Source organism: Pteronotus mesoamericanus, unplaced genomic scaffold (genome assembly GCF_021234165.1).
Source record: "Pteronotus mesoamericanus isolate MK-2021 breed Mesoamerican mustached bat unplaced genomic scaffold, CSHL_Meso_final contig_173, whole genome shotgun sequence".
NCBI classification, from domain to species: domain Eukaryota; kingdom Metazoa; phylum Chordata; class Mammalia; order Chiroptera; family Mormoopidae; genus Pteronotus; species Pteronotus mesoamericanus.
In genome coordinates, this window is record NW_026555072.1 from 13,211,371 (window position 1) to 13,224,591 (window position 13,221).

At 34.0% G+C, this 13,221-nt stretch overlaps 1 protein-coding gene across 1 annotated transcript in view; it reads right to left on the reverse strand.

The window, feature by feature from the left end:
- CFAP47 (cilia and flagella associated protein 47) overlaps positions 1-13,221 on the reverse strand; it is a 332,513-nt gene that overhangs the window by 76,371 nt on the left and 242,921 nt on the right. Inside the window, exons 52-55 of the mRNA XM_054566336.1 lie at positions 9,047-9,222; positions 6,964-7,071; positions 3,159-3,267; positions 704-808 (exon numbers count right to left, since the gene is read on the reverse strand). Of these exons, the coding sequence (XP_054422311.1) occupies positions 704-808; positions 3,159-3,267; positions 6,964-7,071; positions 9,047-9,222 (498 nt within the window). The remainder of the gene's footprint in view (positions 1-703; positions 809-3,158; positions 3,268-6,963; positions 7,072-9,046; positions 9,223-13,221) is intronic.

Below are 13,221 nucleotides of genomic sequence, written 5' to 3' on the forward strand. Positions count from 1 at the left end.
ATCAGTGCTAAGAGAGTTATAATCAATTGGCAATCTGTAGGTAGCTGTAAAAATAGTGATGGAAATGGGTTGAAGCCAGGCGTGCTGGGTTCGGGTCTGCGTTCAACCTCTTACAAGCAACCTGTGCAAGCAACCTGATCTTCATTTCTGTATCTCAGTTTCCTGATCTGTAAAATGGGCTTGATAATCCTTTTACCTTAGGTCTGTGGTGAAAATGAACTGAGATAATTCTAAGAATGGCATGCAGCAAGCTTAGAGATGCTTAAAAAGTGATTGACTATTGTTGTTTTTAAAAATTATTATTATTCAAGAATGCTGCACAGATGAAATAGAGTGAAAAAGTAACATATTTGCAAGATCACATTTTCTGCAATTTGTATTTAAGTTCATGAAAATTTGCATAGTGAAACCCAAGTCAGAAAATTAACATAAATGCCAGCAATTTGGCATTTACATTAAAATACATATGTTTTAAAATCTGAGTATATATTTTCCTTCATTCAAGCAATCTAAGGACTTAAAAATGCCTTTTTTGATGCCCACACATGCACAATGCATAGTAAATTTCCAAAAGTGCATTTAATTAAGTTTACAATAAGCTTGTTCTGCTTGCAAAATATGTCAACTGGATGAATAAAATTTACTTATTTGTTGACTTTAAAATTTAATTAACTTAACTTGGTCTAAGAATACTGTATCATACCTGCTCACAGTAGAAATTAATACAACCTTGTTGACCAGTTCTGCCAAGAACAGAAGGACGAAAGCGAATAGGTATGTTTTCAGTAAAGTAAGGCGGTATAGTCAGCTGTGTACATTCACACAGAAGAAAAAGAGAAACAAAACAATCAGTAATTTTGGTTGAGTCAGCATCTTTGTATACTATGTATATGCTGGGTTGATGTTTGTGTGACTAATGTGTTGTCTTGTACACTCATCCAGTCTCAGTGTGCTTGCTTGATGAATTTTGGGTAAAACAGCTGGTGGTAAACAGTGTTTAGTAGCCCTTGCCATGTCGTTTCCCCAGAGAATGACCACATGGAGTTAGTCACTCTATATAAGGAAATCAAAAATAATTTTTTAATCTGAGTTTCAGCCTCCCATAACAGAGATATGGATTTTATTTAAGAATTACACATTATTGTTCATTCTAAGACACAAGGCAAATGCTGGGAACCTAATGTATAGCCTTGGTGATGTCAAAAGAAATGAACTGATTCTAGGCATAGATGTAAGTCATGCTCTTGAGTGTAACATGAAGTTTTCCTCCCTGTCCTATCACATACACACTCAAGGTGTAACTTGCTGGAATAACTTGATTCTGAACAATATTAGTTTGTTACTTCTTTAGAAGTCTGAGCCAGCAACTTCATGGCAATATACTGAGAGCCTGAGTATCCCATGTAATGAAAACGGTAAACTGTGAATAATAAAATATTCACTATCAACACATATAGAACAATAGAATGAGTGGTACATATCTAAAAAACACATCAATTATTTTTCACTAAGTAATTTTGCCAGATAACTTTTGAAAAAGTAAAATTGCAATTTTGCAGTGTCATTCAATCCTTGTTAAATATAACACTGGTTTCTCAATAATCTCAGGTGACAACGAAATATAAATACAGACTTAATTTTATATTTAGAACTGCATTACATCTTTATTATGTATGTGTGGTTTATCTACAGCAAATATTTTTATCTCAGACTGGTTCTCTGATACCTTGAATATCTTGAGGTTATTAGTTAATGTACACTTAAGAAGTATAAATTAATTTCAGTAAAAATCTTAAAGAAAAGTTGCATTTCATATATTCTTTAAATTTAGCAAATATGAAAAAAGTTTCTCTATAGAGGAAGGACATACATATATATGAAGTAAGTAATATATTTCATTGGAAAACACATATAATACTACATTAAATTTGATTTTAATTTTAGTACTACCACTTACTACCATTTATATATTTGATAAATGTATAAAAGGATGGAATAAAAGACATAGTTGGAAATATTAAAGCAGAGTCCATATTCTTCATTATGTAATATAAGTTGGCATCTGCAATATATTGCATTTATTTTCCTTTGGACCACAATTTACATTCTTCTGTAGAAGGAGTGATATAAAGGAATATGAGAAATTTCAGTTATATGTAAACTATATCCTGAATGTAACATTTCATTTTAATTTATGGAAAATATAGTGTTAAGTAATTTGTATATCCTTTAACAAAACTTTTTAAAGATTACACTATATATATATCAATTTTAACAATATAATAGTGATATCTAATTTGACACATGGCAGTTAATAATTTAGTATCATGATATCGTTAGTTAGCAATGAGTGACTGAGAAGAGACAGGTATTAAGATATAAATAAAGAAATCACATTGTCGATAGTTTAGCAATCCTTAAGAGGCAAATAGTAAAAGCCTTTATTTGAATACCTATCTATTAGTAGGGCTTCATGATTTATTGTGAGGTTCTGTGAAGAGAATAATCTACTGCATTTGTTATTTTGAAATTTACCTGAAAGCATGGTTTTGACATTCACTGACAATGGATACATGCTTTGGAAGCATAGATACTGACACTGAACCTTCACATCTTTCATTGTTAGTGGTGGAGGAGCAAAGCGACTGAGGGCCATTGACAGCCTCTACTCCCTGCTAGGGACCAAGGAGCGAGAAAATGGGGCTGAGAGAGGAGGAAGGAGCGGCAGAGCAGTCAGCACTGCCTGGAAATGGGGCAGAGCGGTGGGCAGGGACTCATGAAGGGCTGGAAAAGAGCTGGCCTCTCGGGACTCTGGACACACAGAACGACTGTTCAGTCAAAATCATGTTCCTGGGAACCTACTGCAAAAAAATGATTACCAAGTGGTCAGAAATAAAGCAGAATTTATGTAGAATTTAGTGATCATGACCATGAACCTAGAATATATAATTTCAAAAAACTATATGAACATTATGTTTGTGGTTTTTGAGAGATTAAAGTTGGAGATACAGATTATAATTATATAAATTCCATTTTTAAATTTTAGACATTTGAACCCTTATTAATAATTGAAATGCTAACATTCCACAATGTCCCAAAATCAGAATTAGAAAATACTCTGGTAGTGATAGGATACTTGGCTTTCTGAATATACTTACTGGTGGTTCGTGAGAATCCAAGATAAAATTATCAGGATTACTGCTTTCTACTTGCAATGTTAAGGTTTCATGTGTAGGATTAGCTAAAGAAATTGTCTGAATGACATACCTAGAAGGAAAAACAAAGTAAACGTTCATAAACTTGTTCAATGTTAATCTTATAAGCCTGATGACTATTATGGGTTCAATTGCGTCCCGTAAAAAGATAAACTGAAGCCCTAACTCCCAGTACCTCAAAGTGTAACCTTATTTGGAAATAAGGTTGTTGCAGATGTTATTAGTTAACATGAGGTCATACTGGCGTAGGGTGGCCCTTACTCCAATATAACTGGTGTCCTCATATGCAGATCATATGAAGAGATGTAAGAAAATGGCCATATGACAATGAAGATGGAGAACTGGAGTGATGCATCCATAAGACAAGGAAAACTGAGGATTGCATGCAAGCACCAGAAGAGCGAAGAGGCAAGGAAAGACCCTCTCCCTTCCTGGCCTCAGAAGAAGCATGGTCCTGCTGAAACCGTGACTTCAATCTTCTAGCCTCCAGAACTGTGAGACAATAAACTTACATTGTCTTAAGCCACCCAGCTTATGGTACTTTTTATGGCAGGCCTATGAAACTCATACCTGTATGAGTTTCAAAATAAGAATCATATGAACTAATGACATTTTGCTAAATTAGATCATCCCTGATTCTCTCTTTTTGACATCACTGGTATTCTACATTGGGTACTGGAACATATCCCAGTTTTAGAAGCAAAGTTTACCAATTATTTTATAACTGCTAAATCCAGACAAAAAATTTAACATTGTCTATAAATAATGACAAAGAGTAATAAACTAACAAAGTTATGCCCGATGCATCAAGAAGATCCAAACTGATGATGAAGGAATAAACCTGCCCCCTAAAATGTGGCTGGTATTTATGGTCAAAGCGAAGAAAAATCAGGAGGCTTCATAATTCTCACTGCATCATCATTTCTAATGCCTTTTGATATACAGCATCAGAACTGGAATCCTGTAGCAAAGCAAATGCAAACCACCCTGAGATATCACCTCACACCTGTTAGGATGACTTTTTTTTTTTTTAAGTAAAATATGTATTGATGAGAATGTGGAGAAAAGGGAACAGTGGCACACTGTTGATGTGAATGTAGATTGGTACAGGCACTATGAAAACCACTATTGTCTAGCCACTGTACACCTGCAACTAATACAAAATAACACTGAATGTAAACTATCATTGGATAGAAAAGACTATCAAAATGGTCTGTAAACATATGACAATGGAGTCAATCTCATTAGTCATGAGGGAAATGTAAAGTAAAAGTACATTGAGGTACCACTTCATACACACCAACATAGTTAAAATTAGTCTTCCAGTACCCATGCTTTTGAGGATGCAAAGCAAACGCAATTCATATAGGACTGGTGGGAGTATAAAAAAGGTACCACCACCGTCAAATTTTTTGTCATTATTGACTAAATGTAAATGATATTATATCCCTAGGTGATACACAATAAGAATGAGCACAAATGTGCAACAAAAACATATACAATGTTATAAACAATGTTTTTCATAATATACCAAATCCGGAAAAAAAAAGGTTTGTCAACAATTAAAAGGAATACTTTTTGGCAGGGAAGAAAGCAAATGGAGACTAGCACACAGAACAACATGGATGGACCCATAAGGCCCAACTATCAATTTAGAGCCTCACATGGAAATATGAGTGAAACAAGCATCAGAGAAAGTTTATAATAGGAAAGAACAAAAACATTAAGACAAAGACCACGCCTTCTTAAAATGACCATTTATACCTTAGGAAATATTAGAGAAAATATTACAACCATGAAATAAGAACAGAACATTTTATTTTTTACAACAAAGGAAATATCTAAATAAAAACAAAATAAAAAAATAATCTTGGATGTTGACAGCTGACATAAAAATAAAATGAAATACTGAAATACAAACTGAGTAAATCTGCCTAAGTGAAAAAACACAAATGTTGAGGGAAATGCAAAAAACAAAACAAGTAAGAACATTAATAAAATAGTCCCCAAGTTCTAAATCTAAAACATAGACATAGGAAGAGAGAAGAGAGAAAATAGCATAATTCAAGATTTCCTGAAAGTCTAAGCCATTTGTTTCCATACTGAAAGAGACCTCAACCGCCTGGAAAACCATATGGAAATAGAGCCACATCAACGTATGAAGAATTGTAAGGAAACTGGGTACAGTGGAAAACAGTGAAAACTTCGAAGAAAATAAGGATCCAAGACAAGGCTGGTTAAAAAAATAATTACTACCAAGTATATTTAAATATTATGTCTTTTAATTATATACCATATGACTTAAGATAAAAACAAATCAAGTTTTTTTTAAAAAAATACTCAAAAATGACAAGAAGCTAAAAAGAAAAAAAAAGCTAGTGCTTTTTAAAAATTTTTAACGTTATTTTTATTATATTTTTCCATTACCATTTATTCCTCCTCTCCCCTCTTCCACCTCCACCGTTCCCCTTACTCCTGCAATCACCGCCCTGTTGTCTGGGTCCATGAGTTCTTTCTCTCTTTTTCTTTTCTGCTCCATCCCCACAACCTACCATCCATTGGAATGAAAAAAAACCCCACAAAACCCATGGTTTTAAAACTGTTTGAACCAAATATTTTCATGAAATTGCCTTACATTAATTAGTAATTATATATATATAGTTTTAATCTATTTAGTGACTAGTATGGGAGTTTAAAAGCCCAGCACCTTGGCATCAAGACAAGACCACCCCTGAGATGTAATTTATGCTCCAGAGCTTTCTGCAGGGTCAGGTAAAGTCTGGGACTGTGCCCGAAATCATACCCTCGCTCAGCGTCTTCTCTTTTTTTATCCTGCTTCCCTCATTCTCTTACTGATTTTTTTTTCTAAATGGGATCACATCCTTAACAAATCACTTGCAGTGATGTTTTGGCTGAAGATCTGGTATTGGGGGTGTTCAACACTCTTTCGGTGTGCTAAGGGAGAGAAGTTAATGAAAAGGCACGGATTTGCCACTAGCAGAAACTGTGACTCGATCATCCTGACGCAGTAGCACCAAACTTGGTGCCAGCCATGTAATGAGAACTCAACCACCTAAATATAAATGGTCATATCTCAAGGGAATATGGTTGTTACCAAGTGACCAAAGTATTCTCAGTTGCCTACTGCTTACCCTCTGCTTTGTCTTGACCAAACTTTAGTCAGCCTTCTCTCTTTCCAACAGCCCCCTGGACTCTGCCTGTCTCTAAGCCTGAGAAAGCACAATAAAAGTAGAACATGCCTCCCTTCTTGGCTTTTCCTGGGAATCAGCTTATCCCAGTGAGATACTTTTCCAATCGGTTCCCACCAGTCATTTTCTCTTCCTTGTTTACCCCTTCCAAAGATGCCACTTAGCTGTCTCTGCTTGTCCCTCCTTTACAGTATAAAGTAAAAAAGCTTCTTCTATTTGACTTTGAGACACTTGCATATTTCTGAAATCAGAGCATTCTCCTTACTGCAACAGCCCCCCCAACTATTTCTATAGTCCCTTTCCCTCTCTTACAATAATCATTTCTAGTAAAAAACGTCTCCTTACTAAGCCCTGACTTGTTTTTCTTTCACGCAAGTATTCCACAGAGTAGTTTAAATATCAAACCTTCCCTGGTAAAAAAAATCAATTGAAAACTTATCCATGTGTTATTTAACAATGTTAAATACATTATAACACTACTCTTTTAGACAAACTTTTTTTCTTTCATAAAATAATTTTATCTACAAAGTAGAACTTACTTTCCAAGGTCACACTGCACTTCTGGCATTGTGGTTGGCTTTGGTAATTCGACAACAAATTTCAGTAAATACCAGAACTCTAGAGCGTTATCAGGCTGAAAAATAATGCTGGTGGCAAGAATATACATATTCTTATCAGTCGTTTTAGTTTGTATAATACATTTGGCAGAAAAAATATCCCAAATATGATTAATGGCTCTGTGACACATTCTACTCTCACTGTAGATGTATTTTTAAATTTTTCATTTTTGGTGAGAAAATCACCTCATTATTCAAGAAAAACAGTGCTCTTATTAATATCTGTTTAACAAAGGCCTGTTAAACAATGAAAAGTGCTTACACCTAAATAATTCAAATACCTTGAATGAGTACACCAAGGAAAGTTTGGCTTTCAACCTGTGGTTAAATCAAACTTAATTTGTTGAATTAAACACATGCATATTTTCCTGTGAAGGCTGTCAAGTGACATGCAGCTCTGGAGAACTTCCTTCATAATCAGCATGTGCTCATCTCTGGCAGGGTGGGGGGTACAGAGACAGAGCAGGTAACAGTCTGTGAGTATAGCTGGGCTGGTATCCCAGCTGTCATCTTTTATTTGTGCAGCCTTGAACAAGTCACCTAACACGCTAGCCTTCAATTGCATCATTTATGAAATGGAAGCGATTATTCCTACTTGTCTCTCATGGTTACTTCAAGAATTTTATGTGCGTATGAATGTAAAATGCATGCCTCAGGAATGATTAACAGAATAAAGCAGTCAGTAAGTATTACCCTAAATTATGTCTTCTAATGTATGCTGATAAAGAAAATTCAATATTCAGTCTAGGTTCACACAGCCTCTACAGGCATACTGGGGAAAGGAGACTAGCCCACATTTATAATGGTAATCTACCAAAATAGCGTCTTTTATAATTTGTTACGTTCTTATTTTCATGTTTCACATTACAAAAATGTTTATCCTACACAATTTCACAAGTATATTTATTTACTTATCATTCATTAAAATAAGAATTATTCTGACTCTGAAAAAGTAACAATAGGCATTTTCATGAAATAATAGAGGTATTTCATTACACATACCAGTACAAAGTCTAGTCTTTATAACTATAATAAATAAGTGGGATATTACTTTGAAACAAATAAAGCTGATTATTTTACTATAAACTAATTAAGGTAATCATGAACATATTACCTTTGTACATGTTAAGTTTTTCATAATTTTCATGCTATAAAAACACTTATCATTGCACTGTCAATATATGTGTATATACTGGTGCATTTTTGTGATGTGTGTGTATATATACACAGACAGTCCCCAGCTTACGATAGTTCAACTTCAATGGTTCAACTTACCATCTTTCAATTTTACAATGGTGTAAAAGCCATATGCATGCAGTCAAATCCGTAAATCTAATTTGGAATTTTGACTTTTTTCTGGGCTACAACTGATATTCTACAATGTATTCACTGTGCTAGATGATTTTGCCCAACTGTAAGCTAATGTAGTGTTCTAAGCACATTTAAGGCCAGACTAAGCTATAATGTTTGATGGGTTAGGTGTATTAAAAGCATTTTCGACTTAGGATACTTTCAATTTACAATGAGTTTATGAGTACATAATCCCATCATAAGTCAAGAAGCATCTGTGTATATAGTCATCATAGTATAACTCTTAATTAATATTCTCTATGTCTTCCAAGAGGATGATCTGTATGTAATTGAGAATAAAAATATAAATTAACTTTATCAAGAAAATGGAAATTTTAACCCCTAATCCTTGTTTAATCATTTTCATTTGACTCAAGTTTTTGTACCTAGAAAAATTTTATTAGTGAAAAGTGGACTGAAAGAAGGTACATAAAGAGCAATTGAGAAATTACTTAATTTTATATCTCAATACATATTTTTGCATTGGAGAAAACAATGCTAACTCTAAATTAGTACATTTTATAAATTAATGGTATTAAACAAAGCTAAAGCTATGAGCAAGTGTAATCTAAATGATTATAGTATGCAAATAATCATTTTAAAAGCTTAATTTAAAAAATCAACAATAAAATATAATGCCATACTGAAAACATACCTTTCTTTTCTACAGCCTGTAGTCGATGGACTATAGCATACAGCATAGTCAACAGAATCTTGTGGATTCATCACAAATTCCTTGAGTCCACTAAGGGCGGGAGTTGAAAATACCACTTCTATGTTAAGACTCATCTCTTTTATATTACAAAGAGGTATTGCAAAACAAACAGTCTCCTAGAATTACAGACCAAACATAATCAGCTCTTAGTGTCTGCATACAGTCATTGTTCTATGGAAGCAAATACAAAGAAAACTGCGATACAATATAAGGCTATTTTCTTTTTCTCCTTGATCCACTACTGAATGTATCTTGTTTGCTTTTAATCTTTTGTTTTCCTTGATTAGTCTTGGTAAATGGTAATGTTTTCTTCAGTAAGTACTCCAAAAGATCTGTCTAGCTAAATGCTAAGGACACTGTAAAATTACGCTTAAAATACGTTTTCCCTCAGTACCATTATTAATGAGGTCCATTTGTCAATTTCCTGTAGCTGTAGTATCAATATTGAAGCTTCAGCATGCACAGGAATCACCTGTAGAAATTGCTAAAGCATACATTATTGGCCCCTTACTCCAAAGATTCTGATTCAGTAGATCTTGGATGTAGCCTAAAAACTTGTATTTCTAAAACATTGTGGCTGTTGCTGCTGATCTAGAGGACAGACTTTAAGTAGCTCTGTACGTTAACATCAAGCAGCAAGGACAATTTGAACTAAGAAGTCAAATTACACTGATGATATGATTCCTTTCCTGTTTAGATTTCTATCTTCTGTTCTGGTTTCTCCTGTCTTGCCTCCCCACCTCCCCACAACCCCCAGCTACACACTCAGCCCTGGAAGGCTCTCTTCAAGTTCCAAGACATTTCCTGATCCTCATTCTGACCCATCCTGGCTAATAACTTATATTTCATCCCATGACAGCCACAATTTCCACTAAAGTAAAAGCTATTAATGGAAGTAAATGCGTCACAAAGTGAATAATAGATAGGACGTATCTCAATCTTAACAAAGATCAGTTGTCTACAATGCTTTAACCTAATGATAAGGAGAATTTTGGACATTCCATCACAATTTAAAAATTGGTAATGGATGTACTTAGTACATGGGGTTATTTTGAAATGTATCAAATCATATTACAGGAGTGACCAAAAAACAAAAAACAAAAAAAAACAAAAAACGTAATATTAAGCTGGTGGGGGCAGGTGGTGATGAGGAGAGAGTTAAGTTATTTACAAAACATATCTTCAAGATACACACTGCAGCTTTGTCCATGGAGCAAACATTTGCTTGATTACCCCAATATAAATAAATGAATGGATAAATGTTACATTCACACACTCTCTGAGCAGGAAAAATTTAATTCACGGAGTATTCACACTGAAAACTTCATACTTCCTACTCCCAATGGATGTGAGTAAATAAAGATTATGCTTTGGTTCATAAAACTTAAATTGCATCAATGGCAATTCAATATGCACTAACAGGAAGTATTTTTCACCATATTGTCTCCCAGAGGATAATCATTGAGTTCATTATAAAAGAATTATTTCTGAGGTCCAAAACACACAATAATATTCATTTAAGTAAGGTATAATATTGAGGAAATCTTCAATTTTTTCTTTATTCAATTTGAAAACATTAGAAAGTCAATAAGTAAACTATCCCAAAGGGTATTTTGAGATGTACCATGTAATTTGGAAGAAGTGATAACTCTAATGTCTCAGTAATTTTTCTAAACTGCCAAGTCAGTGCCAACAGTTTAGAACTCAGAGGAACCACATCTGTAATTATAAATTAGAAACACCACTGTCATTGCTCTGCTACTGCCACCTGAATGTCACTGTACCTACGAAAGTCGTGCTTCCCACCTCCTATTTCCAATCCTTCCCCATTGAACCTGAGATACACGGAGTGCAGAGGTGGGTGTTAATGCCAGATCAGGGGGTGAGCTGGGGATGAGGATGCATTGATACGCACTGAGGAGCTGTGAAAAACCCAGAAACTCCTGTAGCGTCCATAGGTTTGTTCACATGTATTCTGACTTTTCCCATAACCTTGTAGCAGAAAGGGGGGAGTGACTATAAAAGACAGTGGCAATAAAAAGATATCTAATTGCATAAACTGATCCCTAGGAATTACAATCCTGGTTAGCTGTTTAACATAGGTTATAGGAATTCTCTCTCTCTCTCTTTCTCTCTCTCTCCCTCTCTCTCCACACACACACACACACACACACAGATCTAACTATATATCTATAGTATAGCAGCATATGTATTTTGTGATTTAATGTAAAAGAGGCCAGGAGATACTTTTTAAAAGTCCAATTTAAGAATTTTTCACAATTTGTCAAGATAAATTCAAAGCAGAACATTTATTTTTTCCAACCTTAACTTTTCATGAGAAAGATATATTTCAATATCATGCACAACTCTCATTTTATGATTGTTCACCCAGAAAAAAACAAATATAAAGGAAAGAAAAAAATACATAACAAAATGAGTACCTGAAAATATATGTTTCATATTATGAAAGCTAAAATTTTAAATTAAAACCTTATTGAAAATGGCTGGCAACTCATATACATTGTTTTGTATTAATGTTTTTATATTTGACACCATTGGGATGAACAGTATCTATGCTCCTTCCTCTCTTACTAGCTTGTGGGGAGATTTCTTTGTCTCACCATTAACAATAGAGTGAATTTAATTGAGAGTTGACTACAGAATGCAAAAAATAAGTAAAGAAACAGTCATGCAATTATCATTGACAACACATCAAATATTTTGAAGGCTATCACTGACCTAAAACTTAAAGCATATAAAATTTTGCTCACACACTTAAGTTTTATTTTCAGAAAATATAGCTCGCTGATATGATATATACTGGGATTATTGTCAGTGGAAAAATGGTGGCTACACTCATCATTCTCCACTACATGACATACAAGAGATTTTCCTAGTGCAAACAAAATGGAACAGCAGATATTACATGTTAAAATTTCCAAGAAAATCCTAAATACTTCACCCCAACAGAAAATGAATTACTACTAAAACAAATTTATGAGCCGTGAGGGTCTATTTTTTTACACAAACCTTATCGTAGAGAGATTCTAACCATTCTTTCATCTCTAGAGAAAATGTGGAAATTGGGTTCAATGCAACAATAGCTGAGAAGCAGATAGAAAATCAGAGATGGCTTAGTATCCTGAAAGCTCCTTTGCCACATCTGATGATTTAAGGTTTAAGTAAAATATGTCTCAAAAGTCTTGCAAAAAAGCAACTGTAGTCAATACATTAGGGAACAATATACAGGTAAGGATAACAGTTTTAATGTACTTCAGAAAGTATTCAGAAAACATTTTCTTCAAGAAGCACAAAGGTTTATTTGATGGCACTATTTAAAATAACCCATACTATCTCTACCAATTAAATCTTCATGTCCATGAATCAGTAGCTCCTAAATTTGTACCTTAGGCAATTACTATTAGAAAGGTGGGAAAGCTTACTATCTTGACAAAAGTATCATTGTTATTGGTAGCCTACATGGATAGAGTTAGTGGAAAAAGACTCTACTTCTCCATCAAACTCAGTTGAAAGTGAACATTTAATTAGTACAGAGTATCTGACTATAGTGACAAAGAGAGCCATGTAGCAGCTGATGGTGCTAAGTTTTGCTCCTGTATTGTAATGTAAAACTACTCAGTAGAACAGGGGCTCAAAACTTGCATTTTCAAGTAGACCTTGAGAGGAAATTATTTCAATGTCTTTCTGAGATAACCATGTTAACTATTCACAATGAAAAAGAAAAGCCATAGTATAATTAATAATAATCTGAAATAATATACAAATAAGAAAAGTTATAGGTATCCTACTGCGGTATTAAATTAGGATTAAATAATAATAATGGAATTTATTGCATGGGGAGGGGAAAGTCCTTTATGAAAAATGGAGAAGGGCCCACTTGAAAGTACATTATTCATGAAAACAATATATTCCCAAAAGGGTATATACAAATCTTAATTTAAAAAATGGAAACATACTTAAGTGCATTAAAAGAGGCAGGATAATGTCTTAAGTACATTAATGTCCCTTTTGCTTTTTGCTCAGTCTTCTTACGTTTCCACATAAAGTGCCCTTATAGTGCATGATTCTCAGCCTGTGTGACAATCTTCACCATA